Source organism: Sebastes umbrosus, chromosome 9 (assembly GCF_015220745.1).
Source record: "Sebastes umbrosus isolate fSebUmb1 chromosome 9, fSebUmb1.pri, whole genome shotgun sequence".
NCBI lineage: Eukaryota > Metazoa > Chordata > Actinopteri > Perciformes > Sebastidae > Sebastes > Sebastes umbrosus.
This window is the reverse complement of record NC_051277.1, coordinates 10,101,477-10,120,325: the sequence shown is the minus strand read 5'-3', so window position 1 is coordinate 10,120,325 and position 18,849 is coordinate 10,101,477. Positions and strand designations below refer to the sequence as shown.

Sequence of the window (18,849 nt, the reverse complement as noted above, 5' to 3'; positions counted from 1 at the left end):
GTTTTCATATAACTACTTACTACCTAAGAAGTAGGCCCTACGAAAACAGTTTACAACTTAATCTGTGGATTATCCACACTAACAGGGACACTGTTTCTGTAAAGAGATGTTGCTTTTGGAAAAGATAAATATCCCTTTTTAATGCTGCGAGCACCACAAATTAAATTTGCATTCACTTCCATTGTGTGGCTCCAAAGGCGGAAATCCCGGAGACAAAAGCAAAAATCTGTTCTTGCCCGATTAAGAAATTTTATTTGAGAAAAACAAACCGTATTTTACCAAAACATGGATGAAATGCTACAGAATAAAGACCCTTGAGGATATTTGCACTTGGCTGAATCTGCTGCATCTTTTCCAGGACCTGCATGGGTCTATATGGAGCTTTTTTACCCACAGAGAAGATGGATTACGCTAAGCCAGACTTAATCATCTCCCAGCTGGAAGAGAAGCCTGACAGTCTCGATAAGGCTTGTCCTGGACTCACCGCTAGATGTATACGTGTGAAAGGTCTACAACCAACATGACAGTCCAGACCAAACGACAAAGATTAACAGTACAAACACAGAGTACTTACATATGAGTCAAGTATTTGAGAGGTTCAAACATCCTCCGTTGTATGTTTCCAATTTCTATGCCTTCTATGCTCCTAGAAAATATAAAGATATTTTGATTGAGTGCCACACACACACACACACACACACACAGACACGTTACAGTATATTGATTTGAGTCTTCAAAAGCACATAGCTGCTTTCAAGGACTAAGTGAGAAACATGTCTCCTAGCCAAAATACATTTTCTTTCATTTTGTTAAAAGAAAGAGCACATAATATCCGTTTTACCCTGAAAAACCTTCATGCAGCAAATGAGGTGACCCTCACAAAATGGGACACGGTCGATAGAATAATGACCTCCTCCTGGCTTGTCAGGGTCCTTTTTCATTTTCAGCATTTTCATTATCCAGTGCGTTTATATGTTTGCTGCTCTTCTAAATGGTAAATGGACTGCATTTATACAGCGCTTTTTCTAATCTTAGCGAACACTCAAAGTGCTTTACAACACGCGCCAGCATTCATCCATTCACACACACATTCATGTACAACATGCATTATTTGAGAGATGTCAGAGCGAGGGGGCTGTCTTGCTCAAGGGCACCTCGACAGTGCCCAGGAGGCGAACTGGCACCTCTCCAGCTACCAGTCCAGACTCCGTACTTGGTCCGTAGGAGGATTTGAACCGAGGACTCTCCAGTTCCCAAGCCAAGTCCCCACGGACTGAGCTACTCAGGAGCGATAAACATTCATACGTGCACACTCACACACCGATGGCACAGCCACAGCTTGGGATTCAGTATCTTGCCCAAGGACACTTCAACAAGTAGACTGCAGGGGCTCTGGATTGAATTACCAACCTTCGGATTAGTGGACGACCGCTGTACCTCCTGAGCCACAGCTTTAAGCATATGACAGGAGAGCTCAAATGTCTCTCAAGACTGCATATAAGAAATGGACGTAATCACCGTGATGTCACCCAATGGTTTGTGGACTACTGCCGTTTTGAAGCCTCGAGTTCGGCCTTTTTGTTTTTTTGCAATCAGAAGTGACATGAGAGGGTGGAGCTAAGTACAACCAAACGCTGAATAAGACATTTTCAGGGGGCCAAAAAGGTTCTAATTAACTTACATGAATTGAAAACACACTGTGAAAGGGTTAAAGTCCTGAGAAGAAAACACAGACAACTCCCAGACCGGTAGCTGTGGTAGCAACCTGTCAATCACAAGATAACCACGCCCTAAAGCATACCCTGCTTTATGGTCTATTTGACTCTAAATGAGACCATAATTTACTAAATGAACATCATGCTGTAGTGAAGAAGACTTGAAACTAACGATTGAAACCATAAACTCATGTTTACAATGTTTACTGAGGTAATTAATCAAGTGAGAAGTAGGCTCATTTTCTCATAGACTTCTATACAATCAGACTTCTTTTTGCAACCGGAGGAGTCGCCCCCTGCTGGCTATTAGAAAGAATGCAAGTTTAAGGCACTTCTGCATTGGCTTCACTTCTCAGACCCCGGAGTTGTTCAGTGTGTAGCAACATGATACTTACAATGACTTCAGCTTATGCAACTTGTCGAAGTGGTCCACTTGGAGCTCCACGATGGGATTGTACGATATATTCCTTGAAGATAAAGATAAGAGACTCTAGATTAGATAACATGGAAATAAATCCCATTTATTATTTACATAACAATTAGATTTTCATGACAATAAAAAAACATTTTTATCACTATTATGGTCTGCATTTTCTCTGAACTAATCATTCATGCATTTACAAGCAGTAATTATCTCTCTAAATAGTAGTTTTTATAAGTAGTGGCTGAATCCGCCATTCCTGCGTTGGATTCAGATTGCCTATTTAAGAACGAGGGATTCACAGGAAAATGTAACATGTACTCCAGCGCTATTTTTGTTTACTGTTCACTCCCCTTACAACGTAATAAGTTACTGCTAATGTAACCATAACGTCCTACTGCTGCTTCACATTAAAAGCGTTCAATTGGGTAAACACAGGGTGGCTTTTATTGTGAAGCAGCCACAAGAAAAATGCAATGTGTTGGTCACCGTGGTCAGTACTGATCTAGGGGCTTGTAGTTTGTATTTACCAATCACACTGAAATTCTATCTAGATAAACCCTACTATAAATATTCATGGAACAGCTATGCTTGTATACAGATCCGTACATCCCGGTGTATTTGTGTAAATAGAACTCACAGTTGGAGCAAATCCCCCAATAAGACAAAGAGATTGGGTGGGATTGCCACCAGTCTGTTGCTGGATAGATCCCTGCGCGCCGAGACAAATCCACGTTGGTTCCCCAAAAACACAAAACAACAAACAAATATTGATGACTAGGTATCTGAAGGAAGATTGAAAACAACACTGGAAACAACACTCCTGCATTACATACTGTCTCTATAACTTCATAATGTAATTCACCTTTTGGATGCAACCATGATTTTCATTGGCCTTACATGAACTAGCTTTATTCCGCTGTGGGTTATATGTGTAAATGGAGACGGCTATGGTGCTAACGATAGCTCCAGGAAAGTGTGAACTTTCACAGTCGATAAAAAGTGAGCGTCTTAACCCTCAAGAAACATGTGGCTGCACGGCATGAAGGTCTGCTGAGGATACATGCAGTTTATCACTTCTGAGGTGAAGGGTAAAGATCACTGTAACTACAATATCTGTTCTGATAAGTATATACTTTGATTAACTTGAAATGCTTCCTTCTTTATTTATTAACTTACAGTGGAATTGCATTGTGATGATATAAACATGTTACGTTACATTTTATAAAATGCTGTTGTTGAAATTAATGACAAGATAAAGCACATTTTGTGCACTAGTACAGTATGTATTTACAGCAGCAGGACAGTGTGACTCATTGATGCGGTTGTTCTTGGACAACAATGGAGCTCTATGATGAGCACAGATGAATGTGTTTTATCAGGCTTTGACTAAACCTGTTAGTAGGATTAAATTCATTGTTGGATTTGTTCTTTTCATGGGATTTGTTGGCAATATAAATACATAATATTACCATGTCTAATATTTACATTTCTAAGAAAAATGTGTTAATTAGGGATCACGACATTATCTAGATTATTGCGAAATTGCTCCCAAAGTGTGGTCTAACACTCATCTCAGTCATTCCAAAAGACAAACACAGACAGCTGCACTTTTTCAAGTGTGTTTCTTAAGGACAGTCAAAGCATTCACAGTCTTGCCTTTTAAAGTATGTGAGCCTCCAAGATATCGACTGATGATAATGGTAGCAGAAGTCACATTTTACAGTTCATGTGAGGTTGTCTCCACAAACTATCCTTCAAAGATCCATTGAGGCATAAAAAGTCTAAATCAATAAAGATTTGTCAGGACTCATGAGGCTTTTAACGGCTACAAAAGTCTTTGTAAAGACTAAATCATTTCAGCCAACAGTAAGGCACATAAAATAAAAGATCAGACTGGCATGACATAAAGCTAGCCACTCATGTAATTTTAAACAGGTTACTTTGATTTTGAGAACGGTGCTAATAATTCTCGTACTTCTTTGTCATCTTTCTGCTTTTATTCGTATTCTTTTAACATAAAGTTACCTGGGCGTCTACCATATCTCATTGACTCGTTGTACATTTGTACCTAAAATATGGTGCAAATGCGCAAGTTGGAGTTAACATCTTAAAACTTGAAATACCTATAAAACAGTCTATTAGTTTTTGAGATATTGTCTACAACAACTGACCTACAATTGGATCTACAATTGGACCTGATGGTGACGACACTTGAGGAAAGCTAATGAGCAGTGTTGTAGTCAAGACCACCTAAACTGAGACCAAGTCATGACCAAGACCAGAGTGTATCGAGACCGAGACAAGACCAAGACTTTGAGACCAAGTTAAGACAAAGACCGACAAGTGTGAGTCCTGCACTGCATGATACGATGCTTATGATAAAATGTGGAGCATGCAAACCATCTGCACTCCTCAAAATGATCTGAAAGATCCACATTCCCATAAAATCTAATGAAGATTTCTCTTCATCCGCCTCTTTTATTGCCATATATTCTCTATGTGTGTGTATGTATAATAAGTGTACCTTGAGAAATGTCTTGATAAAATAAGCAGACATTGTGTGGGAATTTGCCTTTGTTTTCTATGAGCAAACACAGTGATGCCGTTAACAAATAAATCAGTCAATGCATAGGCAATTGAGAGATATCCCTGCAGTTGTAGTCTTGACCGTTCCGGTGTTGAAATATAATCCAGAGTCCTCTTTTTCTGAGACTGAGACAAGACCAAGTAAAAATGTGGTCGATTCCGATACGAGACCTTTAAAAAGGGGTCTTGAGAGCAAGACCAATCTTGAGTATTACAACACTGCTAATGAGTGTCCAAATTGGAAATGGTTCCTTCTCTGGGAAGCATTAATGTCCTCTATAAACTTAATTGCCATTTTGCTTTCTATTATTTCTTGTGTACAATTGGGAATTTTCACATTATAGTGGCACTAGTGGAAAAGTCACAGCCTTAAAACCCAGCAGAATTCATCCCCTGGAGACCATGGATATATTCACCACAAATTTAACAGAAATCCAACCTGTAGATTTTGTCGCGGGGACATTTTGACCAGACGAAAAGGTCAGAGGCTCACTAAAACAATCTTTGGGGGCCACCAATGTATCTACAATCTGCCAAGAAAGTGCAGAGATATGTGACTAACTGAAACACGAACAAACCACAGATACAAATCCTCAGGCCTCACAGCTAACGGGGCACAAAACAACAAATGGTCTTCATTAACAAAGTGACATGCATTTGTTCAACGACGCCTTTATTCTAAATGTGACATCATTAGACTGGTGGTCTTGGATGGTGTCAGTTGTTGCCTGCAGCTAAGTTTTTACTGCTTAGACAGAAAGTTACTGCAGTTTAAGGCTCACGTACTTTTTCAAGCAAAGACTATAAGAGAGAAAATAATCAAGTTATTCCAAAGGCTTTTTTAAACTTTTCCCTCCATGGTTCATTTACTGTATTTCTCCATCCTGTTTTTCTCATTTCCTTCTCTTCTACAGATATTTCTAAAATCAAGCATGTGTAGCACATTTTCAGAGTGATCCACATTTAAATTGCATTACTTCAGCTTCTTTTTGGCACAATCCTGAAAGTCGTGATATTTATTTTCCTACAGTTTGTTTGCACAATCCAACAAAATGAACTTACAATTCTCCTAGCTTCTGGAGGACTGAGAGAGCTTGTTCATGTATATAGCTGATCCTGTTCTGCTGTAAAACACTGGGGAAAGGCAAGAAACACATAGAAAAATAATCCTGTTACTACTTTTTGATCTTCTTAACCACATCTAATGAACTGCCAGCGTTGATCCATGCATCACATTTTGAGAAACTGAGGCTAATTTGCAAGCATCGCACAGAGAAAGTCCAAATTTTAAATAGAAAAACTTGCCTTTGCCATTGATTAAATTATGTAAATGTATACTTACAGGACTGTCAGCATACTGCACGAGCTGAATGAGACATTTCCAATGGTTTCAATTAGATTTCCCTCCAGATCCCTGTGTTATGACACATACCACACACACAAACACACACAGAGAAATCATCAAAAGACATATCACCTTTATGACAAGTCAGCTTTTGGTTTCTTGACATCCTACTTACAGCCAGTTCAACCTTGGCATTTCCCGGCAGATGTCATCCAGCTTTGTCAAAGAGTTGTTCATCAAAACCCTGTCAATCAGCGAGACACAATGTAATACAGTGTGGTGCAATTTCCTTCAGTGGTCAAAGGAGAAACACTCCTTCAACCTTCAGAGATCAAACAAGGCTCTTAAAACCACAATGTTAGATGATTTGAGAAGAAAAAAGAAGTAGAAAAGGAAAACTCACAGTAAAACGAGGGAGTTCAGTCCTGTGAAGGTCGTGGTTGATATTTGATGGATATTGTTATTTTCTAAGATCCTAGAACAAAAAAAAAAACAGGATCTAGTTTCAGCCTCATTTGCAGAATATCGATTCAGAAGAAACAGCATCAATAGAAATATGCATGATGTATGGCATACAAACAAAACAAAACAAAACAAAACAAAACAAAACAAAACAAAACAAATTCCACTTTATCAGCAGGAATTATTCAACACAAAACTTCTCTGTCTCTGGCAAATCAATATTTACAGAAAGTAAAATATCCTAATATGCGGTAGTTTATATTATTTTCCAGCAGAGCATGAAGAGAATATAGAGAATAAGTAGTAGAGAATAAACATACAACCACTCCAGCTTGTGCAGGTCCTGGAACACCCGCGGCATCAGGGCAGATATCTTGTTATAGCTCAGATATCTAAGAGAGGAAAGACCAGTTTGTTACCTCAACAGGATGTAGGATAAACTAATAGGACCGTTTTTATTGTATAGCTAAGTACAATACACTCATTTCCAAGTATTGCAATTGCATTTCATAGTTCATACTTGTTGTTTCTTAGCTGTTTTTACTGGTTACTATATACACTCTTATACATGCAAATAATCAAGCTTCATTTGTTGCAATATAATTGAACTTATTTACTTTTAGTGACATGTATTCACATCCTGTTTATACTGTACATCTAAGAATCATTTAGCAATCCTTACAATTTTCTTTCTTCACATGACGTCAAGACAATACATAGAAAGTTAATGCAGAGGGAGGATTGTAGTTGGCTCATGTACTAGGCTCACCAGGTTGTAAGGATAGGTTTCCAAAATTAGCCTGATTTACTAAAATGGTTCCGTCTTAACATCCCGCTGTCATTGACATTTAGCTGGTACTCATCAGCCTCCGCTCTCCCCATGTAGCCTCTCACTGTCCTTTCTGTAATGCTGTGTGTAGCATTTAAGTCAGAGACACTTACACCAATGAATTGACTTAGCAAATGGTTACACAGAAGAAAAAAAGCGAGCTCTCAGAGAATCGGAACAGCATTGAGGATTCTGCTCAGAGAACTAAGTTGTAAAGTTTGACTGCATCTTGCATTTCATGGTGACAAAATCTGTCCACCGACAGAAAAAACTACAGACCATCTTGCTATCCCATACTTCTGGTGCTCTGGCTCGGACCACAACTCATCTTTGATCCAAGCCTTCATTTTGGTCTCGACTACACACCTGTAAAGTTTTGTGACTGCGTCTTGCACAAAATCTGTCCACAGACAGACAGAGAGAACTATAAACACCTGGAAAAGTATACTTAAAACCTCCTCTGTGGTAGTTCCCGCTACAGTAGGTGTCTCCCGGACCACATTTAGCCAAGATGACTCACACACAGAGTTACAAAGTGAAAACAATACCAGTGTTGCTGTCGCGGCTGGTAATAAGGAGGAGGTTGCCGTGGCGATACAGCAGCATTGCCATTTGCTGTTTTAGTGTCTTATAAGTCTACAGTATATGGGCCGGACACTTCTATGTGCACAACACAATAACAACTAGTGAGAAGTGTCAGGTTATCATGGCCATGTTGCATGAATATGATTGGATGTTACTAGTCAGTTGAGCCATTCAGATGTGAATAAACCGTGACCATGAAGCATGAATGAAACAGCTTATTCCAACAAAATCAGTAGCCTGAACCACCAATCTGTGCCATTTTGTGTGCATACGTAGTATTTACCATGTAGTAGTACTACTAAGTACTTTATCACTGAATGGTATGTGCTATAAAAATGAACAAACTTACAGTCTTGTGAGGTTATACAGCCCTCTGAATGCGTCAGGATTCACATCTTGAATTATGTTGTGTTGGAGATATCTAGATATAAAAAGCACAAAACAGTTTGAGAATCATTTGATTTTCAAACGAACAATAACAGAAACATTGGATAACACTTGAGCCTGTTGGTTTACTGAAAACAAACACACACAATGCTTCAATCTGGTTGTTTGAGTGAGAAACAGAACTTGGTTTACATGAAGATATATTTGTAGCCTAATTGGGAATTTAGCCCAGCTGAGAGAGCTGATATCAGACCATCGTGGTCTGTTTAATACCTGGCATCATCATTTATAGCACATACTGTGAGCTCAGCAAACCTCGACTGACAGCTTTGTTTGGTCTCTTTGTGTATTTTACACACCTGGCGGTTCATTCATGTTTATTTATGCATTGTCTCAGGGAACTTTTCAGTCCGCTCAAACCTTCAGAGCAACCTCGGAAGGCTGACAGTCTGACGCAGCCAAATAGTTCCTGGCGGAGGATCAGACTTATTCTCTTGCCGCCACAGTCAGCGGCGCTGTGTGAGGTTGATAAACAACTGCAAGTCGGCAGTGAATGAATCCGTACGCAGAGAGGAACAATCGCTTCTGCCAGCGCTCCCATCAGTCCTCGCAGCTTTATATTCAGCCTTGTGGTTCTGGAACTAGTTTGTTGTGTTTGTCACTCAAAGGCTGGTCATGATCTCGGCTTCAGGAAGTCACCACCAAGCCCTCTTCCAACTGTTGTTAAAGGTGTTGACATTGACCTAGTAGAGAGCTATAAATATTTGAGTTCTTGATGATAAACTGTGCTTCGAATCCCATGTTGATGCTCCCTCTAAAAAGGTCCAGCAAAGACTTTTTTTGTTGTTGAGAAAAATGAACTCTTTTAACATTTATCCAGAGATGATGACTCTCTTTTACATATGTTTTATTGGATCCGTTTTAACTAGGGCTGTCAATCGATTACAATATTTAATTGTGATTAATCGCAAATTAATCGCACATTTTTTATCCGTTCAATATGTACCTTAAAGGGAGATTTGTCAAGTATTTAATTCTCTTATCAACATGGGAGTGGACAAATATGCTGCTTCATGCAAATGTATGTAAATCAATTAACAACACAAAACGATGTCAAATATTGTCCAGAAACCCTCACAGGTACTGCATTTAGTATAACAAATATGCCCAACAGGCAACAACAGCTGTCAGTGTGTCAGTGTGCTGACTTGACTATGACTTGCCCCAAACTGCATGTGATTATCATAATGTGGGCATGTCTGTAAAGGGGAGACTCGTGGGTACCCATAGAACCCATTTTCATTCACATATCTTGAGGTCAGAGGTCAAGAAATCCTTTTGAAATTGATTATGACAATTTTTTCTCGCCAAAATTTAGCACAAGTTTGGAGCGTTATTTACCCTCCTTCCCAACGACCTAGTATGACATGGTTGGTAGCAATTGATTTCTTAGATTTTCTAGTTTCATATGATGCCAGTATCTTCACTCTAGCTTTAAAACTGAGTCCGCTACAGATCGATTGCATCAATGCGTTGCATCCCAAGTGTTATTAATATGCTAAGTAGCATATAACACTGGCTGAATTTTTTGTTCTTCCCTTGCACTATTGCACATTTGCATATTTGCACGACTGTATATGTGTCCTTGGTTACAAATTTCCATTCGCTGCTCTAGCTCTGTGTTTGATGTTTGATCAAATCATTGATGTTGTCTTTTGTATTGGTTTCATGTGACCCCTGCCTGTAAAACACATTTCCCCTCGAGGGACAACAAAGATAACCTAACCTCTTTGGTATCACATGAAGGCATTACGCTTTACTGAATGAATGTTGTAGGCTCCCATGCATGCTAATAATACTTATATATTATATGTGGTGCTTTTCAGCACACAAAAGAAGACTGAATAAAGGATGATTAAACAATCAGGCAAAACATCATGATGCAAAATAAAATAGAATAAAGTAACATATATATATATATATAAGTAAAATGCAATCCATAACTCATGGGAAACTCACAGTTTTTGTAGGCTCTGGTACTTAAAGAATGTGTTTGCTCTCAGTTTCTGAAGACGGTTCCTTTGTAGAGACCTGAAGGACAGAAAGAGGCTCAAAATCAATCAGAATATAGAACGACATTTACACCACGAGCAACACTCATCATTATTCAGTACTGCTGCGTTTTGCAACAGCTGACCAGATCTTCCCTTCAGATTGTAAATTGTAAAAGACCTATTCAACATTAAAATGTCCATCTCAACTTTCAATATATTTAAAAAGACACCAATACTTAAGTACCGCTACGATAGGCAGCAAGAAAATTCACTGGCACAGAACAACCACGACTTCACAACATTTATACCACTCGCTGCAAAAGGAAAGCTCAAAACATCATTAAGGACACCAGCCACCCAGCTCACGCTCTGTTCTCGCTCCTTCCATCTAAAAAAATGTCACCGGAGCATCAGATCACACACTACCCATCTCAATAACAGCTTCTTTCCTCAGGCAGTCAGGTTGCTGAACAGTTGACTCATCCATCCAAAATGTGATGTATCACTGTGTAATACACTGTGTGTATTGTTCTTGCTGTTGTCTGGGGATGTGTGTCACTTGTGTAAAGTAGAGAGTGCCACTGAGCACAAGCACTTATTTGAAATATACACTTGAACTTGTATATCCAGACAGGCAGTATGAGAAAAATAATGGGATTTTTGAACATCAAAACTTGTGAAAATGTTCTAGTAGAAACCCAAAATACAAATATGAAAACCTGAAAATGATATTAAGGTAAAAAAAACAACCTTTAAATCAGATGAGGTGGGCAGATATAAAATATTTCACAACTTTAAATTCATTCTTATAATAATGATCAAATTCATATCATTCATAAATTTCCCACAAAAACAAATTCAGTCAATTACCAGAATAATCTCTAAACATGGAAAACGAGTAGCCTTCTGGTCTTTCTAATTCCATTTGATCATCTCAAAGTGACTGAGTTGATGAACCAGATGATTCAGCTGTTGATTCGGAAGCTTTTAACGGATTAAAGGCTGATTAAAGGCTCATCCTCTCACACACGGCCACTTGTCAGAGGTCACTTTTGGGACGATGTAAGATTTTCTTCCTGTTGACAACAGTCTCCTCGGGCTCAACGTTCTCTAACACTGGATTTCTTGGCCGACTTACAGAGGAGGACTATATGGTCCATTTCTGTGGCAAACACGTACGGTACTCTGCGGAGTACTTGTTAACAAACAACAACGAAAAAAACCTTTCATGGTAATTAACCTAAGAGGCCTTCACCCTTGGCATGCTTTATGTTGGTAACAAATAAGAAGACCTTGTAGATGTTCTATAGACTCTCATGGTAAAGACAAATGTGTTGTGGACAAGCATGTTTCCAAGAGGAAGAGCCATGTTGCCTGTGGAAGCAACATAGATGACCAGCCACCTTGGTGGATTTCTGACCTCTAGTACTTTTTTGTTCTAAAACAAAATTTAGATGAATAAAAAAGTCTCTCTTTGAACTCACAAAGAGAAACAGACTCTTTTGAACATTTCTAGGCAGTGAGGGGTGAAAAAGTGCTAAATATTATACAACCCAAGTATGTCATGAAGCAAAGGATGCTGTGCCAATGACAAAGCAGACACTTTGCAAGAGATAATGAGGACAGGCCACATAAAAACAGCCTGAAATGACACATAAAGACTGAAAAAGTGACAATCTACAAGGTGATATGTCCCTGGGTAATTCATGTTCAAATATATATATATTTGTTTTGATTGAATGCTCCCCAGATGTAGCAACCAAGTGTAATGCTGGCTCTCTTATAAGACTTCCGTGGACATATACTGCTCATCAGCTGAATGTGAGGGGATGGCATGAGTCACTATCACCAGAGATTCATCTGTAATTCTGGCTTCGAGTTAAGTCCTGCTTCTCACACGCTGTGGCAATCACAGCCAGGGATGGAGGCTTCCTGGGGATTGATTGAGCTGTAAGATAATGGGGTTATTTTCTACTCACATCATGGTGACATTCATCGCCACCACCGGGACGTCTTGAAGCTGTGTGCCGTCACAGTCCAGCTCCAGGTCTCGGCACTGACAGAGCTCAGGAACGACACCCAGCACTGGGGAGATTGAGGGGAGAGGGACGGGACATCAGAGGAAACGTCGATCAACTGGTCATAAAGTGACAACATGTCAAGATTTGAGGTGATGGAAGATAATGTAAGTCCTACGATTAAAGCAGCAGAGAAATAAATGAAAGAGTGAAATGTAGAGAAATGTAGGATGAACATAGGTTGGAAATAGTTAATAATATAACCAGGTTTCTCAATATTGCTTATTGAATATTCCTGGGTTAAGCCAGCTTTGATTATCTTTCATTAGATCCCTGTTTGGATGTGCAAGATGTGATGAAACAGAGCTGATATTATATTGTTTAACCAGGCATTACTGACTTCAATGAAAGCAAATTATATTTGAGGGCACATCAGAATTAACCAAATGCTTCCCTTTGATATGACAAACCTATTTTCATTTACACAGACAATTACACATTTGAGTCATGTCTTGTTTAATTCCTCTCCCAGCTAGTGGGATGTTTTCAGAGTGACTACTGACTGAGAAAAATAAAACTAGAATTATCGCCTCACGGTTGTATGCTTCCGCCAACCAGTCGAGTTTCAGTTTGCATCCAAAATGTCATCACTTCATCATTTTATCCTATTAGATAATTGTGTGAAATTGTCATAATTAGCATATGAATTATTGAGTTATGGCCAAAAAATGTGTCCAATCTAATCAGTTCATCCTTGAGTCCAGGTGGATGTTTGTGCCAAATTTGATGAAATTCCCTCCAGGCATTCGTGAGATATCCTGTTCATGAGAATGGTGGACGGACAGCTGGACAGATGGATGGACAGACGGATGGACAACCAGAAAACATAATGTGTCTGGCCACAGCTGTCGCCGGTGCGGAGACATAAAAATCAACTGATTATTTGGAATGTCCTGAGCCGGTCCACACAACAGGAAAGGTTCAGGTATTCGTTGATTGATAGGTTTTGGCTATACAAAGCAAAATTCATTGCAAACTTTTTGCATCAGGTATCCCCTAGTGTCAAATACACCCAATTTGCACTCCATTAAAGCACTGCAACAGTCTCCTAACACACAGAGATGTACATGGACTAACAATACAATGGGTGAACTGCAGAACACATAAAGCAAAAAAAACATAATCCAGCAGTTTCAGATGACATTTTTTTTATTTCTGTAATTTTGCAGGAGCATCACGGCTCTAAAGTGCTCTAAAGTACCAGAATGTTCTTTTGAGATGGTCATTTGGGCTCATTTCCTGAACATCTTCATATATCTCACTGCAACCCTGTCGCCTACAAAATTACATTCCCATTAGGGATGTTAAAATATTTAATTGCGAATTCTAAATTAATCACCCAATTTTTTATGTCTGTTCAAAATGTATCTTAAAGGGAGATTAGTCAAGTATTTAATACTCTTATCAACATGGGAGTGGACAAATATGCTGCTTTATGCAAATGTATGCATATATTTATTATTGTAAATCAATTAACAACACAAAATAATGACAAATATTGTCCAGAAACCCTCACAGGTACTGCATTTAGCATGAAAAATATGCTCAAATCATAACATGACAAACTGCAGCCCAACAGGCAACAACAGCTGTCAGTGTATCAGTGTGCTGACTTGACTATGACTATACCCCAAACTGCATGTGATTATCATAAAGTGGGCATGTCTGTAAAGGGGAGCCTTGTGGGTACCCATAGAACCCATTTTCATTCACACATCTTGAGGTCAGAGGTCAAGAAATCCTTTTGAAAATAGCCTTTCCCATAAGTGTGAAGCGTTATTTAGCCTCCTTCGCAAAAACTTTGTGTCTGCTACAACCTAAAAATCGCAAGTAGTGAACGCGTTATGATTGCCTTAACTTTCCCATACAAATAATCTGCATACTCTGTTACGTTTCAAGGGGAACATATTTTCTCTCAGATTACGGTCGCAGTTTTAAACACACAAAAAATTTAATTGAAACAAAACAAAAACGCAGCAAAACTACTTGGTTGTGTTTGGTAAAACATCATGGCTTGGCTTTGTACGTAAATTAAAATAAGTGCATGTTGAATTTTGGTTTCACACAGGACATGAACAGTGAAAGTCCTGTGTTGGTTTCACCCACATATCTGCCCAGACGTGCTCCCTATTCGGTTTTCTGTGGACTACCATTAGAAATAATTGGGAACGTAATTTGTAGGAGACTAGGCTGCTCGCCAACATGGCACTTCCAATAAAACAGCTCTATTGTTATGATTTAGGACAGGATGCTTTTAATAGAAAGGCCATTTTCTTCTGGTTGGTTAGAGGTCGTTAAGAACAAGACAAAAACAAGTCCAGCTATATTCATGTGTCTTGAGTTCTGCTTTGTATATCTGCTGTTGTGAGTACTGCTTTGAATGAGTATGTGAAAATAAAATAGACATTATTTTTTAACATATGGGCAACCCCAGTGGACATTAAATGCTCTAGAAGGGTTATTGCAATGCAGTACCATGTAAAAAGCTCCAACATCAGCATTCAACACAATAATATGAGAGTTCCTGGAAATAACAACAGCAAAGTGGGTGTCCTTGTGACTAAATTATGTTGAAGTGTCGGTTTGAAGTCTGCAAATGAATCTTATTCTTTGGCTTTCATACTGTTGTCGAGCATTGTGCTGCCATGCTGTTGCACATCTCCAGCTTTGCACAAATATAACAAAAAGGCAGGCAAAGCATGATTAGAAAATAGCAACATGAAAACTGCATCCCTGCAGTTTGTATCTGACATGTTTATCGACACTCAGTCTCCAAAGAGGCTGATAAACACGGAAAAGGGAAAGCAAACATGCATAAAGGGAGACTATAACACTGGCTTTTATAATAGATTTTTTGGTGAATGTGCAATGAATACAAAAAGTCTATTTCAATCACGCGACAGACTGAGCCTTCTTTGGATTTTAACGGAACAAAACACTGGCTAACACGGGGGAATTCTTTGTGCTCAACAAAAGCTACAATCCCACCACCAGAGCTGATTAAACTAGCTGCCATTTTGAAGAATGTCCTTCCTTTGTTTAAGTAACATTTGTTGTATTTTAGCCATGCCGTCGTTCTGTTCCAATTGTGTGTTCCTATTGTGCTCGATGCCTAGTGATCATGGTCCTGAGCCACATAAATGAATGAAAATGAATGAAAAAGACCGTGCAAAGACTGGGCATGAAATGGGTTTGTTCACATGAAAAATAGTACAGGAGGGTATCAGACAAAATAAATGGACACAAAACTGTGTTGGGTATAATATATATATTCCTAAAAAGTAATTTAAAAAGGCATTTGTGTGGGGGGAAGTGGGGAAGAGTCCACGGAGAGCAGTCTGTCTAAACTTTTTCTCCTTTGGAAATGACGGGCTTGTTATTTATGTGCACTTTATCACTTTTATTTTCTCAAACGTAGAATTTTATTATATCTATATCCATGCCATTATATTTCTACCCTCCAGAATTGGCCGTTAAGTCCTTAGTAGAGCTTCGTTGACATTTTTGTGTTTTCTTGTGTGAAGGACTGCGTTGTCAGCAATGATTGAAGGTGTTGCTCATTTTCTCATTTTATTTGCTCTTTAATATCACCGCAGATAGGTACTTCATAAGACATTTTCTACTTTTCCTCTGTCTTGGTTATATAGGAGATTCGGTTAACCTGCTAATATGCTTCATTAGAACTGCTTATCGGATGGTCGAACAGCTTCGAAATCTCGGGGTTGGTTGCGTCCGACAATTTCTGAAACCGACATTGACCAGCTGTGCAGACGTGACAAAAGAGACAGGGTTTAACTTACCTCTCTCGCTGTCTTTTTTTCATTTGTTACGCAACTATTTGTGGCACCAGTGCAACACCATAAATGTTTTTCAGGAGAGACTGTTGTTGACAGCCAGCTTCTCATTCTGTCTTTGACTGTGGCGGTTCGAAACAACTGTAAACACTTTTGATTTCCAACACCGGTCAGAAAACGAGTTAATTTCTAGCTTAACCCGGCCCTTATCGTCTGTTGGGGTGGATTGACTGGGTAGTGATAGACAAAAGGTCGGACTTCCTATGACTGAAATGTTTTTATCTGCAGAAGAATAAAATTAATTTGACAAGTAGTGAAGTGAACATTATAGCTTTACCTTTCTTTATCAGTAAAAAAGAGAAGTCCAAAGCTCTCTTTTGTGAAATATCTTAACTATCTGATGAATTGTGTAACTTTTAATCCGTCAGAGAGAAGCTTCATGAGGAGGGAATAATGAATCCAGGAGCTCAAGCCATCGGCCCCAGACCTCATCCTATCTCCACAGAGATAACCAACCACTCAGAGTCACTAGGTCATGATCCCTCACCGCCTTCCCACCCACAACTGTATGTGATTATGCACCTGAACTGAACGGCAACTGCAGCAGGTGTTTAAACCCAGGTAGCTGTGTGGCGTGTTTATGAGTGTGCACGAATGAACCGAAACATATATTTAAATATGCCGTTTAGAAACAGAATACTTACAGCATACGTTGGACCTGGTCCCGGTGTTATGGCTCGGCATTCCAAAATACTTGTCGAAAAGATGCGGCCATCCGTTATTATCCCCTGGAAGAGAAAATAAAGACAGATAAGACAGCGATTACAACCCATCATCTGTCCTTCGAAAGCAAACATCTTTTATCAAGTATCGCTCCACGCTCTTTTGTGATCCACAGAATGACCTTCATCTCGCCCACACTTACACGTAGGCCAGATGACTGTTCTGTTGCTTTATGATGGCTATAGGTTTATACAGTAACAATCATTTATTCATTGTAATGTTTATTTGTATAGGGACAGGTAGATGGGCCTTTAAAATACATCCTTAAGTCACAGTGTCTCAGGTTACTGTCGTTTCATCTTTATGAGCCAGCTATTTCATAAATCCATAAAGCCGCTGCTATCTATCATACCTGAAAAAAAGGCTCTGTCTCATATTTAAGATGAAGAAGAAGTTTCCTGGAGTAATATCACAACCACAGGGATAATGACACCGCTAATCAGACTCTTGTGTGGTCTGCAGGAAGGGCTTCACCTTTTTCATTAACAAGGCTGTCGGGGAAAGATCTTGTTGGATGACTAATTTCGTATAATGAAAATTTCATCATTACAGTTTGAATTCCTACAGTCATTACTGTCAGCTTTATGAATCATTCAGTGCTCATGGTGAAATACAAAGAAACCACCCCAACAATCTTGTGAAATACCCAACACGTTCTCAACCCAACTCGTCACATACGGCCGCTTTCTCACGCGTCTTGGCGTCACTTTAGGATCAGGCAATAAAACCACTTAGTTAGGTTTAGGAAAAAAACTACATGGTTGGGCTTAAAAATACTATGTTTGTAAAGTGAAAATGACACTGAATGTTGTGAACACGGGACATGAACGAACAGCTGATTATAACGTGACAGTGAAACATGAACAGCGGCATGGGAAAGCCTTGTGTTTGTTGGTGTGTCTCATATAGGCGCTAAAGGGTATCAAATGCCAGCGGCCGTGACAAAGCGTCAGTATTTGATGCCCTGTGAATGAAAACAGGCTGGAAATAACTCACAATCAGATTGTATTGATTTGAACAAAGCTCTAAAGGTGATGGAGAATCCACATGATCCACATTCCAATTGTACCCACATAGTGAAGTTCACATGGTCGACATTCAATCGTGTCCATTTACAATAGACTACATAGGATGTAGGTTGAAATGAAGATCAAACGGAATCAAGTATGTGACCCTGGAGGGGAAAGTCTTCTATAGGACTACGCCTTTGAAATCCTTATTGTCAGCCTTTTGCGCCCAGCTTATAGTGGGATAAATTGACTTTTTCACGGCCTTGATATAATGGAGAATAAAGTGGATTGGACATACAATGCATAACAATTACATGTCAGTCCTGACGTGTCTATTAAGGGATGGAGCTTTCCTTATCTTTGAGGTTTCTGTTTGTAAACTATAGGTTAAATGTTTTTTATTTTCTGGAGATGACTCGTGTTGCTTTTTATTCTGTATTTGTTGAAAAAAGAAGAGCTTTGGTTTTACTTCAGCCATAATATAATATATCTTGAATATACAAACAAGCTCTGTGAAGCTGAAGCTAATTGCTAACATCCGCATGCAAACATGCTCATAGTGAAAATGTGAACATGGTGATGAATAGCAGGTATAATGATTACCATGTTTACCATAGCGTAGTAGCAATAAACTAAGTACAGCTGAGGCTGATGGGAATGCCATTAATCTTGCAAGTCTTTGGTCATGAAGCAAAGTATTAAACAGAACTGATGAAGGATCACCAACGTTATTACAATCCGTCCTGAGGGAGACATGATTTAAATTTTCACGGCAATCCCTCCAATACTTGTCGAGA

At 39.1% G+C, this 18,849-nt stretch overlaps 1 protein-coding gene across 1 annotated transcript in view; it reads right to left on the bottom strand.

Moving 5' to 3' along the window:
* rxfp1 (relaxin family peptide receptor 1) overlaps positions 1-18,849 on the bottom strand; it is a 62,460-nt gene that overhangs the window by 10,156 nt on the left and 33,455 nt on the right. The window contains exons 3-14 of the mRNA XM_037779244.1: positions 16,964-17,047; positions 12,367-12,472; positions 10,353-10,424; positions 8,296-8,367; positions 6,853-6,924; positions 6,474-6,545; positions 6,246-6,314; positions 6,068-6,139; positions 5,788-5,859; positions 2,777-2,848; positions 2,111-2,182; positions 575-646 (exon numbers count right to left, since the gene is read on the bottom strand). Coding sequence (XP_037635172.1) covers positions 575-646; positions 2,111-2,182; positions 2,777-2,848; positions 5,788-5,859; positions 6,068-6,139; positions 6,246-6,314; positions 6,474-6,545; positions 6,853-6,924; positions 8,296-8,367; positions 10,353-10,424; positions 12,367-12,472; positions 16,964-17,047 — 907 coding nt within the window. The remainder of the gene's footprint in view (positions 1-574; positions 647-2,110; positions 2,183-2,776; positions 2,849-5,787; positions 5,860-6,067; positions 6,140-6,245; positions 6,315-6,473; positions 6,546-6,852; positions 6,925-8,295; positions 8,368-10,352; positions 10,425-12,366; positions 12,473-16,963; positions 17,048-18,849) is intronic.